Raw genomic sequence first — 24,660 nt, forward strand, 5'->3', positions numbered from 1 at the left:
CAAAACTGGATCCACCCTCTTCCTTCATGCTCATTGGTTGTCCCAGAGACCCAGCAGCTATCAGTCCAGCCCCTCTAGATCATCTGGTGCATATAAGGACTGAGGAGCTGCACATCACCCTCTCTCTGCCATGCTGCTTGTTGCCTGTCTTTTTGTATTTGTGTTGTATGTATTTGTACGTTAATGAATGAACAAAAGAAAAAAAAGGAAAAAAAAAAAAAACACACAATACAAAAATACAAAATATTATGCTGTTATGCCATTATGCTGTTATATATCATCAGTGTTTTGTCAGTAGTACATTCTGTGGTTAATATCCCCTACTGGTAGGTGAGGCATAATGAGACTTAAAGGATAAATGACATGAAATATAGGGGCAAACATGTGTAGAAAGAGACATTAATGTTAGATGAAGATTACCACGACCTTAAGAATACAAGAAAAGAAGTACAGCAGATATTGACTGTACTTCTGCACTGACCCTAATAAGAGGTTAAAAATAGAAAGGTCAATGAAATAGCATAAGTAGTAAGAAAAGGTTAAATCGTTTCTGGGGCTAAATACTCCTACCTGAGTGTCACAAAATACACTAACCTATAAAAAGTCCCCCCAGTCCCCTTAGTGTAAAATTTCACTGAAAGACTATTATGTGGGAAAGGTAATGAATACCCCAAATAACTACATTATACACAGTAAAGGTTACATACATAAAAAGGCCCTACAGAGGATGTATTGTGGATGTGACGTCAAAAGTACATCCTCTGCTGTGCCACATGCGGGAGCTGTTGACCCAGTTCTACACAGCAGTCACTGAGTCTGTTCAATGTGCTTATCGGCCCTCCTTCTAGGGTTTACACACCTCCTGAGTTAGAAAACAAGCAGGAAAAATTAAGAGCCTTAACCCTGGACATTTCAACTTCTCTCCTCTGGTGGGCACTACAGATCACTGTCTACCACACTAACCAGACTCAAGAACTGCTTCAACGGGGGTTACAGAATGAACAGTTAAATCAGCCATGTTACTATACTATGTTGTAACATTTACACTTCGCAATACACACATTATAACAAAATATTGTCATAATATGGCCTAATGTAGGCCTAATGCATACTGAAGAAGGCAAGCAGACTGCAGACAACTACAATTGTGCCTGTACTTCTTCATCAACACAGGCTCATTAAACCATAGATGAAGTTATTATACAATATATTTATTCCAGCATTCTTTGTAGTGCAGTCGATACTTGTACCACGACTTGTACCACAATCCTGCACAGTACAATATACAGTAATCATTAAGTCTGCCCTGTAGCCTATAAACACACTTTAAAATGTTGTATTATTAGCTATATATTCATTAGACTGCTATGTCACTTTAACTGTATGTCTATATCTGTATCCCGATTTACTCTTGTTCTGCTTTTTTGACCCTTTTTTCTTGTCTGTTTTTGTTGTGTATGTTTTTCTTTAGTTGTTTTTTAAGAAAACAAATAGTTTTTCAGAACATTCGTCTCTGTTCCAGGACACAGATTGGATAGTTGCCAGTTCTAATCACAGTCCACCTGTTGCTCCAGTGGTCCTTCCAGCACTATCTGTCAAAAGTGTTTAGGCTTTGTGTGTTTCAGTAATCTCATGTTACAAGCTCAAACTTTAAAAAATGTGGTATATATGGCATGTTATGTTACTGATGTTGCCTGGGGCCTTTCTGTGTGGAATTTGCATGTCCTCCCACAGTCCAAAGATATGCACGTTAGGCTGATTGGTGATTCTAAATTGCCCGTAGGTGTGTGAGTGAGTGTGTGTGTGTGGTTGTTTGTCTCTATGTGTTAGCTCTGCGACAGATTGGCGACCTGTCCAGGGTGTACCCCCGCCCTTGCCCAAAGTCAGCTGGGATTGGCTCCACTCCCCCCCATGATGATTTGGATAAGCGTTATAGATAATGGATGGATGGATGTTGTTGATGGGATTGCTAGGTCAGAAAAACACTCATATGGGCAATGGTTGAAAGTTACCTACATTTACTCCAGTAACTAGGCTACTGCAGTCTATAATTTTGAAGTAGCTACGTGCTCCTTTTTACTGCTATTACTCTACTATATCATAATGTTAAAATATATGACAAAGATTATAGACTGTTATGGATTAAAGTACTCATTAGTCAGTAGTCAGTAGGTAAATGACTCTACCAACATTAATATTCTGCTAACATGTCAATGCATCACATAGAAATAAAAAAAATCCCATAATAGAATATGTATAATAACTGTCTAAAGGAGGTTATTCTACACTAAACTGACACTACTTATATCCTGCAGGACAAATACTTGTATCAAAGTTATTTTAAATGTAGCAGGCCTATAAGTTTTCATTTTTTTATTAATCTATTTTTTTAATATCTCAACCCTTATTCCATAACCTCTTGTTTGCTTCCCTTACAGTTTTATTTTTTTGTGTGGTATATGTGCTTGCATGTTTTTTCTCTTTTCTTCTTTCCTTATAAGCCTTTTAAGTAATGCAGGCTATAATCCAAAAAAGATAGAAATAAAAATAGAGAGGAAGAAATAATTAACTAGAGTACACACAAACAACATATTTTAATTCAAGTCCATGTGCTTGGTTGGCAAGGTTTTTTTCAAAAACCCAGTGATTAATAATGTGATACTTTTTGGGAAGTTTTGTTTGGTTTGAACCTTCAGTAAACATAAATGCTTTTATGTTGTTATTATATGGACACATATAAAGCTGCTGCTTCAGTTTTGACTTTTTGTCACTCACTAGGACATGGCAGATATAGTCGATAGCTAACTAGGACTGACAATAAGGGACTGCATTCAAACCCAGGTGCAAACTAACACCTTGCGACACTCTGTCAACTTTCGTCCTGTAAGTAAAAAGAAAGTAGAGACCATTTTGTGGTGTGATCACACCAATCAGTTCAATTTTATTTGTATAGCACCAAATCATAATATACATTATCTCAAGGCACTTTAGAGGGTAAGCTCAAGACCTTACTTTGTTACAGAGAAAAACCCAACAGTTCCCACAAAGAGCAAGCGCTTGGCGACAAGGGGGAGGAAAAACTCCCGTTTAACAGGAATAAACCTCCAACAGAACTGGGCTCGGGGGGGGGGGGGGGGGGGGGAGGAGAAAAGCAAGAGAGAGAGACCAGGAACAGCTGTGTGGTGTTATCAATAATAATGACAGATAACAGTGGTTAATAGTAATGATGAGTAGTGGTGGATCTGGATCCTGCTGCTCCAGAGGCAGAGATACCTGCAGAATGAGGACAGAGAGAGGGAGAGAGAGGAGAAGCACAAACTACGGGGGAGCGAAAAAAAATACAAAGTTAATGGCATAAACACCAGCCTCAATGTCCATCAACATGTTGATGTTCTGACCCATAAGTACTCAGTAGTCATTACTACAATATTGTATGAGTTCTAAGTATTCATGGGTCAGACCGCACCCATCTTGAAACTGGGCCTTCATTTTGATCCTAACTACACATCTGTAAGGTTTCGAGACTGTATCTTGCATGGTTGTGATGCTATTGCATAGAAACAGATAACCTGCTAACTGAAATCCACCTTGGTGGTTCCCACTGCAGTAGAACTATATTTCATCATAATGACACACACACACCTGCATGTACCCAGACACACACACACACACACACACACACACACACACACACACACAAACACACATATTCTCACCACCACCATCATGTAATATCATTGTTTGGTCACTGTTAGTTTATCGCCCTGCCAGTGAACATAAGGCCAGTGAGACTTGTAACACTCTGGTGTTCTTATCCCTGCTCTTTTCCTTGTTAACTGGATTAACTTGATCTGGCTTTACCACACTCCTTTTTTTCTCAGTGCTGTCATGATCAGGTGACCCCAGTGACATGATCCTAACTTGTCTCCTGTTGGTGATAGTGCCCTCTACGGACCAGATACAGAAGGATGTGACAGTGATGACGGACATTTGGTCATTCAGTTAAGCTCAGAACAACATGAGAAACATAAGCTTCTCTGAGTTTCTGTAAATCCCTTTGAAGCGCCTGATGAACAGAATGGTTGCACCTTTATAGTAATGGATGCCAGTTTTTATAGTCTGATGAAATCAACTCAATATGTCAGCCTTTTTTCATGCATGCATTTATTTATCTATGCTATTTAAATATATATACAATGTTTACAATTCATGATGACAATCTCAACAAGTGACAAAAAAGAATTTTACATTGTATATAGTTGCTCATTTTGAAAATACAGTACAAAACGTGCTCCCAGTGATGTAAAAAATAAACAAATAAATAAATATTATGGCATTTGAAACATGTTGTTTAAGGTTGTTATGTAGATTCATTGGTGCCAAATAGCTCAAACATCTCAGGGATATCTGTGCCTCAGAGAGTCAAAATGAGCATCCATATACATGTGTTCACAGATCTGAACATTTTTTACATTGATTTTGAATTCACATTCATTTCCAACATCCTTCAAACAAAAGGTGGAAAAATTCAGTTCATGAGTTTGTTCCTGGGGCCATTCATCACTGGTCAGATAGTTCAGATGTCCCTGAACTTCACTCAGCCCACATTGAGGGTTATTCCAGATCAAAGAGACAGAAAAAAGGAAAACGTCCAGGTCAATAAGAATGTCTCTATATTTAAGACACAGAGGACACTTCTGTCTTGCTGGTTGAAACTGAGGTCTCATCCTCCACCATGCCACCCATTCCAATAGTGCTCAGCATGCAGTTACGGAACTGAAAAAGAACAAAAAAGATGTTAAAATAACAAGCTTGTTCATCGTGGTGGTGTTAAATACTTAAAACTGCAGGTAAGACCATTTTCATAACAACCAACCTGTTTGTTCATCAGCACATAGATAAGAGGGTTGTACAAGGCTGAGCTCTTTGCAAAGAAGGCAGGGATGGATGCAGTCAGGGCAGTGAAGGCAGCTCCCTTGTTCAGGAAGATCCAGCCAGTGAAAGTAGCATATGGTGTCCAAGCTACCAGGAAGCCAAAGACCATCAAGACACACATGCGTGTCACTTCCCTTTCAGCCTTCTGTGTTGACTCTGACTCCTGCTGCTGGGCTGCAGCCTGAAATGTTTGAGACCAAAAAACATCATCAGAACTCACAGAACAGACAGTTTTGCTGAGCTTTAAATGAAAAGCAACTATGCTTCTCCAAGATGTGGCTATAAGCTAAACATCTCATGAATTTAAATTTTACTCACAGCTTTGACTGTCAGCACAAGGCTTCCATAAGTGAAGAAGATGACAGCGACAGGAACGAAGAAGTGGACAACAAACATGTAGATAACATATGATTCATTGTTGAAGCCTGGGGCCAGAGTGTAGTAGTCAGGTCCACAGGAGCACTGCATGCCCTCAGGCATGTACCTGTATGAGATTGAAGAAGAGCCATAATTGTAAATTATTAAGATTCTATTCACTTTTACTGTCATTTTCTTAACATGAATGTTTTTTTTGAGTGGTTCTCTGTGCTTTAAAAATTACAAATAGAACTGTGAATTAACCTGGACCAGCCGAAAAGTGGGGGTCCAGCACATCCAAAAGCCATGATCCAGGTGAAAAGGACTCCAATTCCTGCATGAGTTCCAGTGAACTTGAAGCTTCCCATGGGTTTGCAGACAACGATGTATCTCTCAACAGCCAGGACAACCAGAGACCACAGAGCAACTTCACCTGTAGAGAGAAAAAATGGCACCTTTCAGGTTAACTTGCAAGAATTTCATGCAACTATGGCAGGAAACACTGAGGTGAAATTTAAGTACTATGAAAGAGAGTGGTTGACATTTTACCTCCCAGTGTGGCCATGAATCCCTCAATAGCGCAGAAAGTGGCTCCAAGAATGAAGTAGCCATTAAAAGCAGAGGTGATGGTGATGGTGAATCCGAAGCAGCACATGATGAGTCCGGCCACAGCCAGGTTGACCAGGATGTAGTTCAGAGGCTGCTGGAGTTTTTTGTTCTGAAACGTCACCAGCAATGTCAGGGCATTGATGGGAGTTCCGGTGCAGATCAGGAAAAACATGTAGAAAGCTAGAAGTTTGTACATGATGGGGTCCACCAAGTAATATTGTGGGTATTCGAAAGGACTTCTAACAATCCCAGTCCTGTTGGACATGGGAATGTAGAAGTTCTTGCCCTCTGTGCCATTGGGCTCAATTCCTCCTTCCCACACCATTTTCGGTTGTCAGCTGTTCTGTTGAGCTTCTTCACTAAAGGACTCAAGAGTGCTGATGGACACGAGAATCAGAGTTGCTCAGTGCGATTTTTATACCTCAACACTAACCCTATTGTCAAATTGGCAAAATGAGATTACAGGATTGTGAGGTAGTACAGAAGGTAAAAGAGGCCAGTAATTAATCCTAACGCCCCGGATAGAGAGGCCAGGATCCAGTGTAATTTGCTCCACTTCTCAGGTCCAGAGGAATTCTCTTAATCCCAATTAATGAATAGGAATTAAGTTCAGTCAACATCTTTTGCCAAGCAAATTTAAACTGACATAATGAGGAAGATATTGAGTTTATATTAAATTTATTATCAATAGCTAATAACCATAGTTTTCAATACAACATTGTTGTATGTATTGATCAGTTTGTGTTGAAAATGGACCAATAAGGAAAAAAGTAATAGATACAGTAGATAATGCTTTTTATGCTGTACTTCAAATAGAGGCAAGGGCAGGTGCATGTGTGCTCTGATGTGACCTCATGTGATGAGCCAAATAGAAAAACCGCACTCATTGACAGTTTTCTTTCTACCTTCATTTCCTTAATACAGAGAGCTAGTTGGGGGAGCTCGGGTTTTTAGAATTTATTTTATTTGATTGTTTTTTCTTTAAATACACCGTGTTGAATGTTAGTGTTTATACTAGGCCAGACCAACAAACTAGAGTTTCACTATCAACATCCGTTTCCAAATGAAGGAACTGTAGGTGTCATTATCCTGATCAGATTAACCTCAGTGCTTCACCTGCATGGCCTGGCTGTGATGTAGCAAAAGCTTACTGTCACAGGATGGAAAGGTAATGTCTGCTAAAGACTATCTAATTTGTTATCTTCCTTATGCCATAGCAACACCATTAGTGGCCAAGAACATCTGTATCAAATAATGTCTTCTGTTTTCTTGAAGAGAACCCATTTTTAAAAAACTACAGAAGTCAAGGGCTGAAGACAGAGAATGGATAACCCAACTGTCATATTTAGCCACATTCATGGTAGTGGACTGCAGATGCATAAAATTCCTAATCCATTCTTAACAATTCAACACTCACTGTTCACTATAACTATTGTGTATGTGACGAATAAACAATTTTTAATCTACTGCAAGTAAAAGCTGCCCTGTTAACATTCACTGTAATGTTGTTTTTTCTAGTTTTTTGCCTTGGGGTTTTTTTTGGTAAATGTGGGGTCTACTTGTTTTCATTGTAGGGGTCTGCTTGTCTAATGTAGGTTTTTAATTGTCAACCGTATTGTTTTTTTGTTTTTGTTTGTATGTTTTTTTTATTTTTATGTAAGGCTCTGCATGTTTAATGTAGGTTTTTATTTGTCAACTGTGTTATTTTTGGTTTTTGGTTTTTTATGTAAGGGTCTGCTTGTTTAATGTAGGTTTTTGCTTGTTAACTGTATTCTTTTTGTTTATTTTTTAACCTAAGGGTCTACTTGTTTCATGTAGATTTTACTTGTTGAATGTAGTTTTTTTGTTCTGCTCTATTTGTTTAATGTAGTTTTTTACTTGTTAATGTGGTTTTTCTCCATTAGTGTAGTTTTTGCTTGTTTCATGTATGTTACGTGTCCTACATAACATGTATCAAGAGTTACATAGATGTTAACACGACTACTTACTATTATTATTATTATTATCATTAATAACAGAAACCAACTTCAACAGAAACAACAAAAAACAAACAAACAAAAAAAAAACAAACTGCAATGCCCTTCAATCTTATCACACTCAAGGTGTCTCAGATGGCACCCTGATTATCTGCCTTATCACCTAACAAATTAAGCGGAGGAATTAGAGCACCATCCGGGGGTTAAGAACGTTTAGAAAGTATTTCTACTTACCTGACCCAACCTGAAATCTAATTTTGTTAATTTGATGCCGTCACCGTTTATAAAATAGTCTAAGACTCTAATTAATGGGGGATTCTGTAAATATACAAACAAGCTCAGAGTGTCTATCCACTTACTGAAGTTGTTAACAGCATCAAGGAATGTCTTCATTCTCACATCTAACAGGACAGTGAGTGTGAAGTCTTTTTGAATAGCCACAGTTTTATTTGATAGATCTTGGTAGATTACTACATTTTTGTCCTGTTTTGTCCTGGAACTTCACCACAGTATCAGGACTCAGAAGCTCGATCTACCATCTAACTGTTCTGGTGGACTCAGCTGTGGTTGGACAGATGAAGAGCTGCTTTGGATTCACCATTACACCCACTAACCATTGTCTGTGTTATTGAGGGATTCGTGGACGTACTTGGAGGTAAAGTGCAAATGAAGACATCAGAAATGACTTCTGTACACTTAGAGTTTCTCATTGCTTTGAAATAATCTGTTTCCACAAATTATTGACTCTTGTCAAAAGGTCACTATACTTTAAGTGCAGAGGCTTAGCAGTTAATGTTCAAATTTCAGTTTCAAAGCAAACAATAACTGTTACAATATGGGCACATAAATGTCTATGAATGGACATCATATTAGTCATCTCAAGTTGATGAATAAAATTAGTCTGATGCTATGTTTAGGTGCTGCTGTTAAAAGCGTGTCTCTTTGCTGAACCTACTGTAGGCTGAGGTGTACTGAGGTGCACGTGCTACTTCTGCTACAACTACAACTGCTGCTATCAGTTTTGATGTTTAACATTGTTTAAACATTGTAGCACTTTTCATCATCAAATAAAACCAAGTTAGTTATAACACTAATAAAATTATTAGTCTAAGGGCCCTAACAGCAAAGATGCTTACAGTATCACCTTTGCGTTTAGATTGGAAAACAAAGAAAAGAATACATGTGTACATTGTATAAATTGTCAATTTAAAGTTAATTTAAAGGATTATTTATTTACATGCCTATATGCCAATCCAAGAAGAGGCAGAGAGAGAGAGAGAGACACACACATAGAGAGAGAAAGACAGACAGAGAGAGAGGGAGAGAGAGAGAGAGACAGACAGAGGATTGTGCCATGGCTGCAGGATCAGCACCTTGGAGAGCACCACAGTCCTGACTAAGAGATAAGGCAGTAACAGAGAGTCATTACCGTAACTACTGCCACAGTGAGGCATAGTCATATGTACTCAGCACAAAGTGGAACATTTATCTTAAAGAATGATAAGGACAGTCCTGGAGCAACATTAAGACCAATGTAGAAAAAGAGACACTTTTTACAGTCAATAATGGAGCATTTTATCTGTTTATCATACAATGTAGTAAACAAACTATATTACATTTTAATCATGATGATTGAAATATTTTACCTTCATATTCACTGGTGCATGCCTAAGGGTTCTTCAGAGACAGGGGAATTGTGTTGACAATCAAAGCTGTATTATATTTCAGTTTATTCAGATATTTACAACTAACTTAGTAAAAATCTCTGTGTGATATGATAAAGATGCATATCTACAGGTTGGATTATTTGCTGGTGCAATAGCAGCATCTATTGAAGTTGTATGTTGCCTTTGTAATATGCCTTTAAGTGTCTGTATTTGGGTCCTATCCCCCATAATTTTGTTACCCAGTTTGCATCAATTGTGATTATTGAATTGGTGGTATCAGTGTATACCCGTAAGACAGTATATCAACTGATTACCTACAATAAAGGCCTTTACCCAGCTCTGGACATTCTTCTTTCTATCTGATTTGGTGGCATTATGTATATGGATTGATTTTACCAGTTTTACGTTGAGAAAAATGTACGTGTAAAACATTTTGACCATTATGTAAGTGGACATTGGTAACATGGAAATTTGGAATGTTGTTATTGGATTTATTTGTGTATAATTTTAATTTGTACCTGATTAATTAATGACGTGTTTTGTGAGCCCCAGAGGTGAGCTACATAGACTGAAATATAAGACTTGTGAGACCTGAGTTGCCCTTGCAGGCGGATCGTCTTTGCAGGGATTGTTCCACCCGAGCCATGGTCTTAAGCCTCACATGAAGCATCCATGAGGCCAGGGGATTAACCAAGCGTCTGTGACCCATTGGTGTTTGTGGAAGGATGTCATCTGGAAAATTCAATCACCAATATAACACTCTTCTTTACTTGAACACTACTGCACAATATTTTAAATCAAATATAATGACATAATTATCTGCAGTATACTCTTTAGCCTTGAAAACATTAATTATGTGATTAGCACCAGGCAGCAGAAACATGATCAAACAAACAAGATTATCAAAAATCTGAAAAATATTTTGAGGAGAACATTATTTTAACCCTGTGGTGGAAAGAAACTAAGTAAACTGACTCCAGTATAAATTTTAAGTACTTATTTTAACATACTTTATACTTTTGACTCTACTAGCTCAATCTGACAACTTTAGTTCCTGTACATATTAAATCTCATTAAGTCCAACAAAAATGGTCAATTTATCAAATACAATGCACTGTTGTATCCAACAGTCTTACAAGTCACTTGTGGAAGAAGTACTTTGAGCTTTTACTCAGTATAAGTAGTAATGCCATGGTGTTTAAGTACTCCATTACCAGTAAAAATTTTACTTATGCAAAATACAAGTGTTAGCATTAAAATATACTTTAAGTACCACAAGTGTAAGTACTCATTTCAGAATAATGTATACCTGTATTTGTCTTATTGTATTGTAATTATTGATAGGTTAATGTGTACAAGTAAAACTAATTTTAATTATTTTATATACTGCTGGGTAGCTTGTGAATTTGCCAGGGATCAACAGTCCTCTCTTATTGTAAGCTATCATATTAAAAAAGTTATTCGGTGGTTATATTTTCTGTTTCTGCAAAGAAACTAGTTACTAAAGTTAACCTATCAAATACCTCTAGTGGAGTAAAAAGAACAATATTTGCTTCTGAATGGTAGAGGAATATAAGTAGGCCAAAGTAGCAGAAAATGTATATATGCCTGTTCAAGTAAATCAAAACTGTACTGGAGTACAATACGTAGATTTCATTGAGTTGATTGTTCTTGAAACATTTCGCCTAGATTATATAGTCCATGACTTGTGTTTAGCCATGCTGTGCAGTGAGTATTAACAGGGGAGACTTTCGAGGAACACAAGGCGAGCATGTAGACTTACAGCCTACAAGGTAAGCGCTGTGCTCTGTGCGCCAGCAGAGAACGGTGGACTACATCAGCGTAAATCTGCATTCAAGTCCAGTTGCCCTCAGCTCCACCTTTCTTGGATAAGCATGACCTGGATGACTGAGAATCTTCACAGTCATGGTATTTTAATATGAAGGTGCTGTGCTACCCTTCCCAATAAAACTTTTTATTAAATACGGTTGACCCAAAGTTATTTAACACGCAGTTTTGACAAGACTCTCGGTCCTTTGTAAACGGATACGTTACAAAGGACCTCAACCGCTAAACTACTGAAACTACAATATCACAATATACATGATTATGATTATGATTAAATTTTACAAAGTCATGGATCAAAAAGCCATTGCTATGTAGCCTATATGATTTTTTTTTTTTTTTACATCTAGATCCATACATGTAGCCTATGGATCTTGATTTCCTGACAAACTGACTGAAATGGTAATGAAAGTAATTAAGGAAAAAACAAACAAACATACTGTATCGGCCCCTTTCCCCAGATCCGCACCAAACTTCTTCCCTGGCCTGTGCCCCATCCCGAAAACTAAGTTTGATGAAAATCGGTTCTGTACTTTTGAGAAATCCTTCTGACAAAGAAATAAAGCAAACAAAACGGCATGAGTAAAAACATCATGTCCTTGGTGGAGGTAAGGGATTCTGCAAGGCAAACGGACACCAAGGCAAGTTTTCTAAAGCTATCTTACTTTATTTAATGACTTACCGGATTTCCAAGTGTTTGTCATGGTCTCACAGCAGACTGTCCCGATTTCCAGTGTTAGCTGAACATGCATTTTGATTGGAAAAAAATAAAAAATAAAAAATCAAAGTGATTGCCATAGAATCAAGATTGTTGCCAAGCAGAAGGCTGTCTGTGGTCAGTGGTAGGAGGCAGTGAGAGGCTGCTTAGCAGGAACTGTAAGCTGATCAAAGTCTACTCTACCCATTGTATGCAAGTTAATTCAGTGAGCATGTCTCCATACATTTTTAGATAATTATCAGTCTTCATTGCTTAAAAACAAAATTCCAACCATTGTTCATTGGAATACTGAAAATAATTAGCGCCTTGGTAATTCAGTTAATAAAAAGATTAAATATTCCTACAAAGTTAAATAAGATTTTGAATAATTTTCAGAGGTTAATTGAACCTAAATTGCTTTTACCAGAATACAAGTTTTAAAGTTTCTGCCATAAATAGAGAATAGGTCATCCTTACATTAAATTGTGGTGTATATTGTAATGCAGCATTTCCTGCTAGCTGATCTATCATTACTCTTCCAAATGTAGGTTTAAAACAGTGTGGATAGAATTAAAACATGTGACCTATAAGTCACTGCAACTCAATGCTAAAGTCAATTATCAATCAGACTTGAGCTGTCCACTTCCTCACAATCCTCTTGTAATCTAATTTTGCCAATTTGTGGATAACGTCAGGAAGGTATAAAACAACACCCAGGGATGCATAAGCTGCCTGTGTGGGGTTGGCTTACACCACTGGTGACTACTGAGTGGCTTCACATACTTTTTGCACTCTCCATCAACTTAAGCTACAGCAAACTAGGCAACTGAAGATGACTTGGGAAGGAGGATTTGAGCCCAATGGCACAGAGGGCAAGAACTTCTACATCCCCATGTCCAACAGGACTGGGGTCGTTAGAAATCCTTTTGAATACCAACAGTATTATTTGGCAGATCCCATCATGTTCAAACTTCTAGCTGTGTACATGTTTTTCCTGATCTGCACTGGAACTCCCATCAATGTCCTGACATTGCTGGTAACGTTTCAGAACAAAAAACTCCAGCAGCCTCTGAACTACATCCTGGTCAACCTGGCTGTGGCCGGACTCATCATGTGCAGCTTTGGATTCACCATCACCATCACCTCTGCTGTTAATGGCTACTTCATTCTTGGAGCCACTTTCTGTGCTATTGAGGGATTCATGGCCACACTTGGAGGTGAGAAAGAAGAAGCAAAAGACCTGCGAAGAATTATAGCAGAAGTTATGTTTCCTATTAAATTGTCAAGTGTATGAAATAAATGAATAAATTGTCTTACCTTTTCTCATTGTCTCTACAGGTGAAGTTGCTCTGTGGTCTCTGGTTGTCCTGGCTGTTGAGAGATACATCGTCGTCTGCAAACCCATGGGAAGCTTCAAGTTCACTGGAACTCATGCAGGAGTTGGAGTCCTTTTCACCTGGATCATGGCTTTGGCTTGTGCCGCTCCCCCACTTTTTGGCTGGTCCAGGTGATACTCGCATTTTTTTCATTTTTAATTTTAGTGTAATAGGGTTTTGTATTTTAAAGCCAGTTACAAACTGTCAGTCTGTTAGTCATGAGGGTCTTACCGTAGACGCAGAAGGCAAAAGTCTATTTTAATTGAATGTCCACATGATTTCCTTATCTTCAATCTCACACAGGTACATACCTGAGGGCATGCAGTGCTCCTGTGGACCTGACTACTACACTCTGGCCCCAGGCTTCAACAATGAATCATATGTTATGTACATGTTTATTGTCCACTTCTTTGTTCCTGTCTTCATCATCTTCTTCACTTATGGAAGCCTTGTGCTTACAGTCAAAGCTGTGAGTAAAATTCAAACTCTTCTGACATTATTTAGGCAGGCTCTTAGCCTTGTGTATTTATCAGTGCAATGCATATATAGTTGAATTTATTTAATGAACTTACCACATGCTTATTATCCTTTTATTTGCCCAAACTCTTCAGGCTGCAGCCCAGCAGCAAGAGTCAGAGTCCACCCAGAAGGCTGAAAGGGAAGTGACACGCATGTGTGTCCTGATGGTCTTTGGCTTCCTGGTAGCTTGGGTACCATATGCTTCTTTTGCTGGCTGGATTTTCCTGAACAAGGGAGCTGCCTTCTCTGCCCTGACTGCAGCTATCCCTGCCTTCTTTGCAAAGAGCTCAGCCTTGTACAACCCTGTGATCTACGTGCTGATGAACAAACAGGTTGGTTAAGTATATTTTCTAGTTTCTAGAATTTGCTATTTCTTCTTTATTCAATCCTGAACTGTGCATATACTTAGTTTCTGAATTTGCTCTCTTTGCTCTCCTTTTCAGTTCCGTAACTGCATGCTGAGCACTATTGGAATGGGCGGCATGGTGGAGGATGAGACCTCAGTTTCTACCAGCAAGACAGAAGTGTCCTCTGTGTCTTAATCACGATGACATCTTCAAATTTATGGACATTTTCCTTACTGATTGCTTCCAGATTTGAAAAGATCCCATTAAAAAAATTCTTGAACTTTTGCCAAATGGATTTATGGATATGATAAACGGAGTCTGGACCAAACACACCAAGGAAACGCATTTTCTGTGGAGGTTATCTTGTACAGCATTTGTATGTTTGTGTGTGTGTGCATGTAAGAGCCTGTGAGTGTGTGAGTGAACTATGACTCACTGTACAGCTTGTGATGACACTCAGAACACCTCAACTATCAAGTCAAACTGTAAACCTGCTGAAGTGTGACAACACTATCTGCTGTGATGAATGTGTAATCACAAATGGGGTATTTTCATGTAATTATGTGGGGGAGCACATGTTTACTGGTCTACCAGTGGCATTATTTTTATGTATTTTATGAAAAAGAAAAAAAGGAACTATAGCATGGAGTAGATAATAAATGCATGCATGAAAAAACATACCGTTGTGTTCATTTAAGTCTTTACATGCTTGTTTGTTGTCATGTAGTGCTTGTTTGTTGTCATGTAGTGTTTAAACCAACGTAGATATTCATATATTTGAGGTACAGAACATGTTAAAACTTAATTACCAGCCTCTGACACTTTTTTTTAACACATAATATTGTTGGTTGATTCAAAAAATCTTGATATTCAGCTTAGTTTTCCCAGTTGGTTACAGCAAATGTCTCAAAGGTTTTCACAATCTGTGCAACGTACAATAACCTCTACTCTCAGCACCTGCATTTGAATAAAACCTATTTAAAAAAAACTTTAACAGGAACAGAAATTGAGACACTTTAAAAAATTATGAATTCCTTCTGAACAAAATCTAAAAATGTGAAACTTTAATGGTTTTCATGAAATTCTCATTACATCCCCCTGTAACATTGTTTGTGTAAATACTCAAAGCTGTCTCTGTGTGTGTGTGTGTCAATGAGGCACTTCTGAAGTGATTTGGATATGTCATCATGTCATAATACCTCATTGTAATCCCTTGTGAATCCTCTAAAGCGGCCATAAGAGCAGAATGCATTCAAATAACTGCTGCTCCACCAATTAGTCCTGGTAGATGAACAGCACTTATTTATTTTTGGTAACATGAATGCAATTTTTAAAACAATGAATTCCTGAGATATGAAAATGAGAATGTGACCTAGAGTTTAATTTAATGAAAGCTTGGTATCTGAACATTTGCATTTCTTTTGGCACACTGGAAAACACTAAGAAAAAGTATGACATTTCTTTTATTTTAAGTTGCTGAAATTCTTCCCGTCCTTTGTAAAAGCTGTGTTGAACCTCACAGTGATTTAGAAAAGTTAATGAGAGACAGTTCATTATCTGTGCGGTTGAAAATGATCTCACAGAAGGGAATGTATCAATTCATCTCTGGGTAAAGGTATGACTTTGAATTTCTTTCAATTTCCTCTTACTATGCACCAACTGAAAATATATATTTGGATGTACATGAAAATTAATCAAAATATATTCTAGAGATCCTATGTCCATGATAACTGAGAATCTTCACATTCAATGTAACATTCAGCACACATTTTGACATGAATCTCAGAGAGTAAGAGTGTTTTCTTCTGCAAATGCAGATGCATTTCTTTTATTCACAGGTCTAAATGTTAAGGACCTCATCTGAAGTTGTCCACATTGTAGATTAACCACGTGTCTATGTTATTAAATTTCATATGGCATGGTAATGAGCACTCCTCCACAGACGGTATACTTCTGAGAATTGTGTGTGTTATCAAAATGTGGAATAAAGAAATCCACTGACAGGTGAAATTCTAGTTCAAAAGTTCTGTTGTGGTTTGCAATGAATATGTTCTTTCTCTTCTCACAGTTGAAGAGAACAAGTGAAGTGAAGAAAGTGTTATGTTATACTACCCCCTTGAGGCCAAAGTCATTATTAATAACTTTGACATTACACTGTATCTGAAGGGCAGCATGCCACAGTGATTGGCTTTAGACAATGCAAATGTAAGCAAAAACTGACTCACACATAAATCCTGCTCAAATGGTATAAACTTTGGCATATTTGAAAGTAAAAGTCCTAAAAGCAAATGCAACTAGACAATTTAAAAATCCAAAGTAGCAGGATCCTCTGCTGGAGAGCCTTCAGTTTCAGTATTAAGACAGGTGGATGATGCCCCCTGCAGGTATTCACAAAGAAGTGAAAATGTCCAATATTTCCACACTGTGCACCATGTGTAAACAAAAATCAACATTTTTATGTTGTGCAGGGCATACAGACATAACTAACAATAAATGTTACACACCAGTCTATAACATGTTACAGCTCAGAGGGGATTAATTACATGTAAATACACCCTTCTTCTATATCCAAAAGGCCATCTATCTCATGATGTAGCCCTTTATTTCCTGCTGATAACCTGACCCTAATTATCATGCTGTGGGCACACACACTGTAATTTTCTTCAAAGAGCCTGCTATGGACACCTGCATGTGCTTAGTCTCTCTGTCAGGGGGCCGGCAGAGACGAGAGTCGTCTCTCTCTGTTCTAATTACTTGGATCAGATAGGAGGAGCTGCATACAGAGGTCTTAATAACAAACTTGGCATGAACTGAATATATTTCAAGGCTGTGGGGAAGCCTGGAAGAGGGCAACAGTTCTGCTGGCTGCAATCTGCAGTGAATAACCATCCATGATAAGCTTTACTGATGAGATACTGTATTGATATTTTTAATATTATTATCAATATTGTTGTTCTTATTGTTGGGGTATTATGACACATTAATCACTGCCAGTAACCACCAGTAAAAAAAAAGTCAAGATATTCCTTTGTGGAAATTAGCAAATGTTAGCTTATCATACTGGTAAAGTTTATACTTATACTATGACAGGAAGGTGATCCCTTTTTCAGGGCAGACAAACATGCATTAGGTGTCAAATGGTTGTGTGTTGCCATATTATTTCCGTTACTCAGATACTGGTGGTAGCACTCCTCATGAATTGAACATTATGTGTAAAGTTGGTGGAGTGTCCCTTTAAATGAATGCCTAACAGAAGGTTTATTGACAGTCATCACCACTAATGGTCATGGACACAGTTTTCATTAAATGAAATATTTACTTTCCCTTTGGTAAAGTAAAGAAATGGCTCATTTTTAATGATGAGACATCACAGAAATAAGATAAAGATTTGTTCAAGGTGCCACAACTGTTCATTCAAAGTTAAAATAATCAGCAGCTTTAATTCACATAATTCACATATAATGCTTCTGACCTTTTTTATTTTTTTCAAGTCTGATTAACCCATGTGTACAGACCTAACTTTTCATCAACAGATTTCAAACACTTGAGGTTGTATAGAGTGGTAAGAGGTTTTAGGTATTAGTATTATGTTAACTCTCTTAGACAGGATTAAACTGACACCCTGAGAGATTGTCACTTTGGCCTCTGGAGTTGAGATAATCCTGATACACAGTATGAAACATGCTTTAATGTCTGTGCTGGTATCTCCATGACAGTGGATAATAATTAGTAATTCCCTATACAGACTTTCCAAATTTCTTTTTCAGTATTTCCTGACTTTCAGTCTTCTCTGCTCTGTTTCTTCTCTCATATAAAAGACTAGACACTCACAGATCTCATCATATAAGAAAAACCATGGTAACAACAGCTTCACAGTGCATATGCTCACTTTGATATCAGTTACTAAAAACAGTATCATTGAAGAAGTTTGCAAAGAAAATCTTGAGACACACTTAAAGAAAAACAAACTTCATATATGAAAATTAACTTATTACCTCATTATCCTCAAAAACATCTCAAATCACTGGACTTATTTTGAACTACATTTTTAAAAATGATATTCATTTGTGAAATTACAGCTTTAATGATCAGTGTAGCGCAGAGCACTGTGACAAAAGGAGTGTGGCAAAAGCACTTTGACATATTCCACATCCAAATTAAGTTATCTTAGTTTGTTTTGTATGGAACATAGAATTCTTCCACTTTGTATATAAGTATAACAAAATGTGACTATGCATGAATTTAAAAGAATATGCATACAAAATAATTACAAAAACTAATAACATATTCAAAGTTCCACTGATATACTGAAGTTCCATATTGATTATAATATCAGGAATGACAAAGGGAATAAAAGATACAATCAAACATTAAATATTTATAGAGCAATCTGCCCGAGTCTTTCCACATTTCTGAGTAATTCACTTTTGAAACAGGTTAGAGTGAAGGAGAGAGTCTGCAGTGTTTGGATTAAGCTGGCTGGCCCTTGGAGAGGCCTTGTATGTACCACCCTGGTATGTACCGCCAAGGGGCCACCAGCCGGTCCCATGAGTGTTGGTTCTGTGGCTGTGATAAGATGTGCATAGTCTGAGCCAATGAAAACAAGAGGAGATGCATGTTCAACAGACTTTAATGGAATACCTCTAAGGTGGTGATACTGCTCTTGTAGTTGCTTCACAGGGTATGTGTGCTCTGACAATCCAAGATTCTCTGCAGTGAATGCTCCATTGATGACGTACCTTTCCGTTGGCTGGTTAATAGGGGAAATTTCAAAGGATACAGATGCTCCAGTCAACTGCACTATATCCTGTCTCACTGTGCATAGTGAGATGATCTCAGGCTGGTGCAGGGTCTGGGCATACTGCTCATGTCAGATGTTGTTGACAGGTAGACAGAGGAGACTTGACTAGAGGGCTGGCACTCTTTCCCAGTACATGGTCTCTCCTGTTTGTGGAACTCAACAGCTCTCTCAGATATATGTTTGCTTCTTGCCTTTGACTGTAACCAAGTTGAAAAGTCAAGGAGGGAATAAGTTTGGTTTCCTTGCCTGGTCAGAATGCCATGGTTAATACAGTGCTCAACAAATCCATCTCTATACTGGACAAGGAGTTTACTGAGGAGTCTGTCAAAATGAGAACCACATCTTAACTCAGACCCATTTGGGCCCTCCAGGGACTGCAACATTCCCACCAGAGAATGTGCAGAAAGGGAAAAATTATCAAAAGCCTCTACATCATCTATACAAATGATGGGGGAATTCAATATTGCTCCAATATCACTCTGATTTCTCATATTTCTCTTGAAGAGCTTGGAGAGCAGTGGAATATGGTCTCGAATCATGCATGCTGGATCTGGCCAGTTTGTTAGCTCCTGGGTACTGAAGGTGTTCTAGGAGGATCTGATATTTATACTGCTCAGACAGATGGGAGTGATTGTCAAGGAGGTTATCAAGAGCCATTTTCAGGAGGGCAAAATCACTCTCTCGACCACTCTTAAACACAGGAAGTGAGGGTCTTTGTATTCCATAAGAAGCCACAAAAAGATCCATCACATTTGGGGTTTGAATGTATGAGCAAACAGATTGTTGCTGGGATAAGATGTCATGCACTGGGGGAAGACTACCAGTCAAAGTGGGCTATACAGGGCCAGGCATGGAGGTAGTATAATTAGGGGCTTGGGCAGTGACTGGAGGTGCAGAGCCATGCATATTAGAAAAAGAAGAGACATGGGAAGGGTTTGTTGAGGAAGTGAAGTTGACACCAAAGGAGTAAATATCCTGGAGGGAGGCAGGACATAAAATCAAGAGGTGGCTACTTTACCATGAGGAGATGAAGGAATAGGAGCGAAGTCTCCAACAGGGTGATCATCATCAGATATATTCTGTCTAATATAACTAGAAACAAGCTGGGCTGACTCAAGCTCTTGTTCTTTAATTACGAATGTGTTGGTTCGTTTCAACCCATCTGACAATTCTCTCTCTCTCCTTGTGTGCATCCTGCTGCATATATTGGGCAGCTCTGGCTTTATAATCAATGAATTTTCTCAGCCTCCTGTCTCTGCCTTCTAAGCTCCTCCAGTCTGTCTCTCTTTGCCTTTTCCTCAAGGATGCTGGCTTGAAGATCACTCAAGTTAGAAGCATGGCTGCCGTTAGTATGCCTACTAATTTGGGAGATTGTAAGGAGACTTGCAGCTGACTGGACATAATGAATCTTCTTGCTGTGAGAACAGTGTGAGCCATGAGCCCGTGTTAATGACCTCTGCTGTGGCTTATGAACCCCATAGTAGTCAGGGGGCCGCCTATCCCTTTTAGGTCTAGCCTCTGGGTCATGGCTAGTTGAAGGTTTAGCTAGTACTTTGAAGGTAATGATGGCAAAGGGACATGGGCTGCTTTTTGGGAGGTAGGTAATAAAGGTCGAGGTGAAAGGCTAGGCTCGGTTTGGTGAGCAAGTGTTTAGGTATTGTTAAAGACAATTCTGAGGTAGCCTTGTCCATATTGGGGTGGGTTGAGTCTATTATACCTTGGAATCCATCCACATAATCAGTAGGAGGAGCCTGACCTTCATCAGTGGGTTCATCAATGGGTTTAATACCATCGATCTCTGAAGCAGCCATTTAGGCCACTGTGTGGAGTGTGGCTCAGTATCCGGGTTGAAGGACCATTTGTTGGATACTTAAGGTTCTAACTGGAGCCACAAATCACCAGGAAACAAGGGTAATGAATAATCTTCTGTTTTTTCTGTTAATTCCATTTATTCAATGGGTATGTTGCTTGCCATGGTTATTGAAGATACATCAAAAGACACATGGCAGACACCCACCAGAATTCAACAAGGTGTAGAAGGTTGCAGACAAAGAGGAGGAAGTCCTCATCCTGACCTCTATTTATAATGTGGGAGGAGGCGCATTCACAGGGTGAGGTACCACTTGGTGCATCCTTGTGGAAAGGAGGATTATGAAGTTGGAGTTTCTAACACACACAGTGTTCTGAAACCTTGCATCACTGTATAAGCAAGAACTTCTGCTAAGGTGTAGGATAATAATTCAGAATCATTTCTGGTAAATGTTAAATAAATTATTTAAATAACTTAAATAATAATACATTCGTAAATAAGTGAATAAGTTAATCACCTGAAATAAACCAGATAAATTACGTCAATAATAAATGACATAACTGTCATTTTGCTGACACAAAATAATTTAGACGTAAGTTTTATTTTGCACACAGTAAGTGCAACACTATTTGATTCAGTTTTTAAAGTACACTAAACCATCTCTGTATAGGTGACATGTACACTTCCACTTTAAGAGAAAGCAAAGTGGTATTACCGAGCATTGTTTATCACAGGACAAACAGGCTTAGTCCAGCTAATCTAGTTACTTCAATCGGTATTAGGGCCCCTATGATGTGGCAGCCAAAACATTTCTGGTTATTTTAAATAAGTCCAATATGGCTCTTGTATGTATATATAACTCAGAATCAGAGTTTGAACAACATGCTTTAATCTAAAATGAGGAGGCACATGTAGTAGTTCACTATTTATCAATTTGTAGCACAACAAAGTCTTTTCTCTCTCTTAAGGCAATAATGCAGGCTATATAGTGAATGCAGAGTCTGAAAACAAGTACTAAAGAATCAATTCAACCCTGTCAGACATGTCTGAACCAGGTACCAAACATCTGAACTGAGAGCCTGACACATCACCTCTTCAATCTTCTTAAGATCTATTACTTTAACTATTAAACTCACCTAAAGTGAGGTGTGACTCTGTGACTGCCTGGCCTGTTTCAAATCTCAAAATGTAAAAATTATTGAACTTTTGACATTAAAATACAAATATACAATTATTATCTGGATTTCAACCAAATTGTACAAAGTCATACATCTCAAAGCATCTGATATGTCTGATGTGTTACATCAAGATCCATACATTACTTTCTGAGAAATTGACCTGTGCAACCTTTGTGTATCCTTCAGGAAATATAAAGGCTATCAAAACTTTTGCTATAAAACTAATAATTTTACTCACATCATGGAAAAGGTGGAAAGGTAAGGGGTAAAATAAAGAGGAAATATATCTCTGGTAGTCATTTTTCTAGTTTTTACAGTGTTTCCATGATTAGGTTCTTGTAAATGGGTTGGTAGCGAACACTCTTACTGTAATTGACAAATAGAATGGATTACACAAACAGCACCTGTCACACTGACTGCACATTGCAATGAAGGCCTGTTGAATGGTCAAGCGGCGTCAGACCCACAGAAATTCTAGTCCAAATTATTGCAAGTTAAACATTTTATGTAATACTGAACTAGAGAAAATGTGTACGAAATTATGACTGAAACCTAGAATTTTCCGTTAAAATAAAAAATAAATAAAATAAAAATAAATAATAATTAATTCATGGAAAACAGCATCTTGGGTTTGAATAAACCAATAAAAGGATATTCAAACTTTTAAGAGTCAATAGATTTTTTGATTAAATGTGTAAAATTGAAATAGAAAATTATGAAACCCCAAAGTTACTGATTAGAAATTTAAGCAAACACTAAAAACACTGAACATATTAATTATAGCTTGTAAACACTAACATGCTGTGCAAAGTGGTCTGGACAGGGTTTTGCTTGTTGTTTCAGCTACTAACTGGGGTTATTTTTAGCTGTTGTTGTTACTTTTAGCTAGCAAGTCTTTAAAGCAAATACTGATCCAATGTGATCATGTTTTTTCATTACATATCTGGGAGTGAATGAATTAAACTTCCTCTTAGAGCCGAGTGTCTTCCCCCGAGAGCCCATTTGGTCTGTTTAACAGCAGAAATTGGTTTACCGACGGCTAATGCCATTTGCAAGCCAATAATAATGAGGTAATAAGTTCTGGCTTATTTAATTAAATAAGAACATGAGCCCCATTATCTGCTGGAGGAGACATCAAACTGATTTCCTAATAAATGGATTAACTTCGTCCCAATTATTCGTCAGACCTGCAGGAACAACATTCCACCAAGTAAACATGGTAGCAAAGAGACCTCATTCAGGTGTGGAGATCAAATGGAGAAGTGACTGGGTGAGCAGCAAAAGAAGAAAGCAAGAAAAGCCACACTTAATGTTTCCTTGTTAAAACATGGATGTTTTCATTGTACAGCATGTGTGTTGTTGTTTATTTCTACTTGCCTCCTCATTCCTCACAACTTTAAGTATATGTTTTCTATCTGATGTTGCCATGTTGCCATAACACTTTTAAAAACTTTTGCATTGGATGTACAAAAAAAATTTGTCACTGTAGTCACTAAGTAATCTAGGGTTTCGCATAACCGTCTATATCACATCATCATACAAGGTTATTATCTGGTAACAGGGTTGTGCCTACCCACTGATTTGGCAAATATGGTGGAACCATGACGCAGCCAAAAGTCTGGAGTAACATGAGAATTCCTGCACAGGAACTGCAGGATAGGAGTGGGAAATCTGATGATTTTATATTGTGATCAATTCTGAAGATGTCGATGATATATTTTTCTAGCAAATCATGGAGATTGTGGCATTATATCATTGTACCAACTGCACTTGGTGTACCCTAATAATGTGGAGTATTTCGAAAATAATTCAATATGTGCTTGCAGCCCTTTTGGAGGGCCATCTGTTCAACCAAGCATCTGAAGGAACATGATGAGAGTGTTTCACTCAGGTCAGAACACCCCATTCATCTGTATGTCATGAGGTCCAGAAACATAAACAGTTATCACTGCCTGAACCCTTAGAGCAGGTGAAAGAATACAATACAAACAGCAAATGATTGAAAGAGGTGACTGAGTCGGGCACATCCCATCGAGCTAAGGATGGTGTCATTCAAAGCTGTGGACAACATGAGATTTGAGACATTTTGATAATTTGATTTAGATTGTCTACCTTTACTGCAGAGAAACTATTTTACATGTCTGTTCCACTGTATTTGTATATATCTATATATAAGATATCTATATCTTAACAATTCTTATCAGAACCGACAGTTCAGTTGGCTGCACCAGACACTGCACAAAGAAAAAAAGAAAAAGAGAAAGTAAAAGGAAAGATGGAAAAATACCATTGCATATTTTAATAATTAGACATTATACAATTCTACATCTAAAAATATTACAGTAATTAGTGTACTGTAGCAATAATAACAGTTGTATTAAAAAGCAGAGAAAACTTTTTTGAAAATTTTTTTGGATTAAACCTCACTAGAAAAAGACCTCAGGCATTGCCCATGAATTGAACCTTGAAGGACAGTTAGTTTTGCCTGACCAAGTAATCTCCTGACCAGATAAAATTGATCCAGATTTGACTTCTACATCCCC

At 37.9% G+C, this 24,660-nt stretch overlaps 2 protein-coding genes and 1 long non-coding RNA gene across 3 annotated transcripts; 1 reads left to right on the plus strand and 2 right to left on the minus strand.

Annotated features, from left to right (window-relative positions):
• Positions 1 to 4,141: 4,141 nt before the first annotated feature.
• LOC139630201 (green-sensitive opsin-like) lies at positions 4,142 to 6,289 on the minus strand. Its single transcript, XM_071493393.1, has 5 exons — positions 5,842 to 6,289; positions 5,557 to 5,725; positions 5,254 to 5,419; positions 4,877 to 5,116; positions 4,142 to 4,776 (listed from the first exon to the last, which is right to left on the minus strand). Exons 1-5 carry the CDS (start codon positions 6,224 to 6,226, stop codon positions 4,678 to 4,680), a joined length of 1,059 nt encoding a protein of 352 aa, XP_071349494.1. The 5' UTR covers positions 6,227 to 6,289; the 3' UTR covers positions 4,142 to 4,677.
• A 3,846-nt stretch (positions 6,290 to 10,135) lies between these two features.
• On the minus strand, positions 10,136 to 12,334 carry LOC139630203 (uncharacterized). The gene is made up of 2 exons (XR_011693129.1): positions 11,830 to 12,334; positions 10,136 to 10,276 (listed from the first exon to the last, which is right to left on the minus strand). It is a non-coding gene; the product is annotated as an uncharacterized lncRNA (long non-coding RNA).
• Positions 12,335 to 12,811: 477 nt separating this feature from the next.
• LOC139630200 (green-sensitive opsin-like) lies at positions 12,812 to 15,317 on the plus strand. The gene is made up of 5 exons (XM_071493392.1): positions 12,812 to 13,303; positions 13,425 to 13,593; positions 13,766 to 13,931; positions 14,074 to 14,313; positions 14,425 to 15,317. Exons 1-5 carry the CDS (start codon positions 12,919 to 12,921, stop codon positions 14,521 to 14,523), a joined length of 1,059 nt encoding a protein of 352 aa, XP_071349493.1. The 5' UTR covers positions 12,812 to 12,918; the 3' UTR covers positions 14,524 to 15,317.
• The last annotated feature ends 9,343 nt before the right edge of the window (positions 15,318 to 24,660 follow it).

This window comes from Trachinotus anak, unplaced genomic scaffold (genome assembly GCF_046630095.1).
Source record: "Trachinotus anak isolate AG129_WGS33_773 ecotype Australia unplaced genomic scaffold, CSIRO_AGI_Tana_v1 ptg000013l, whole genome shotgun sequence".
Taxonomy (NCBI): domain Eukaryota; kingdom Metazoa; phylum Chordata; class Actinopteri; order Carangiformes; family Carangidae; genus Trachinotus; species Trachinotus anak.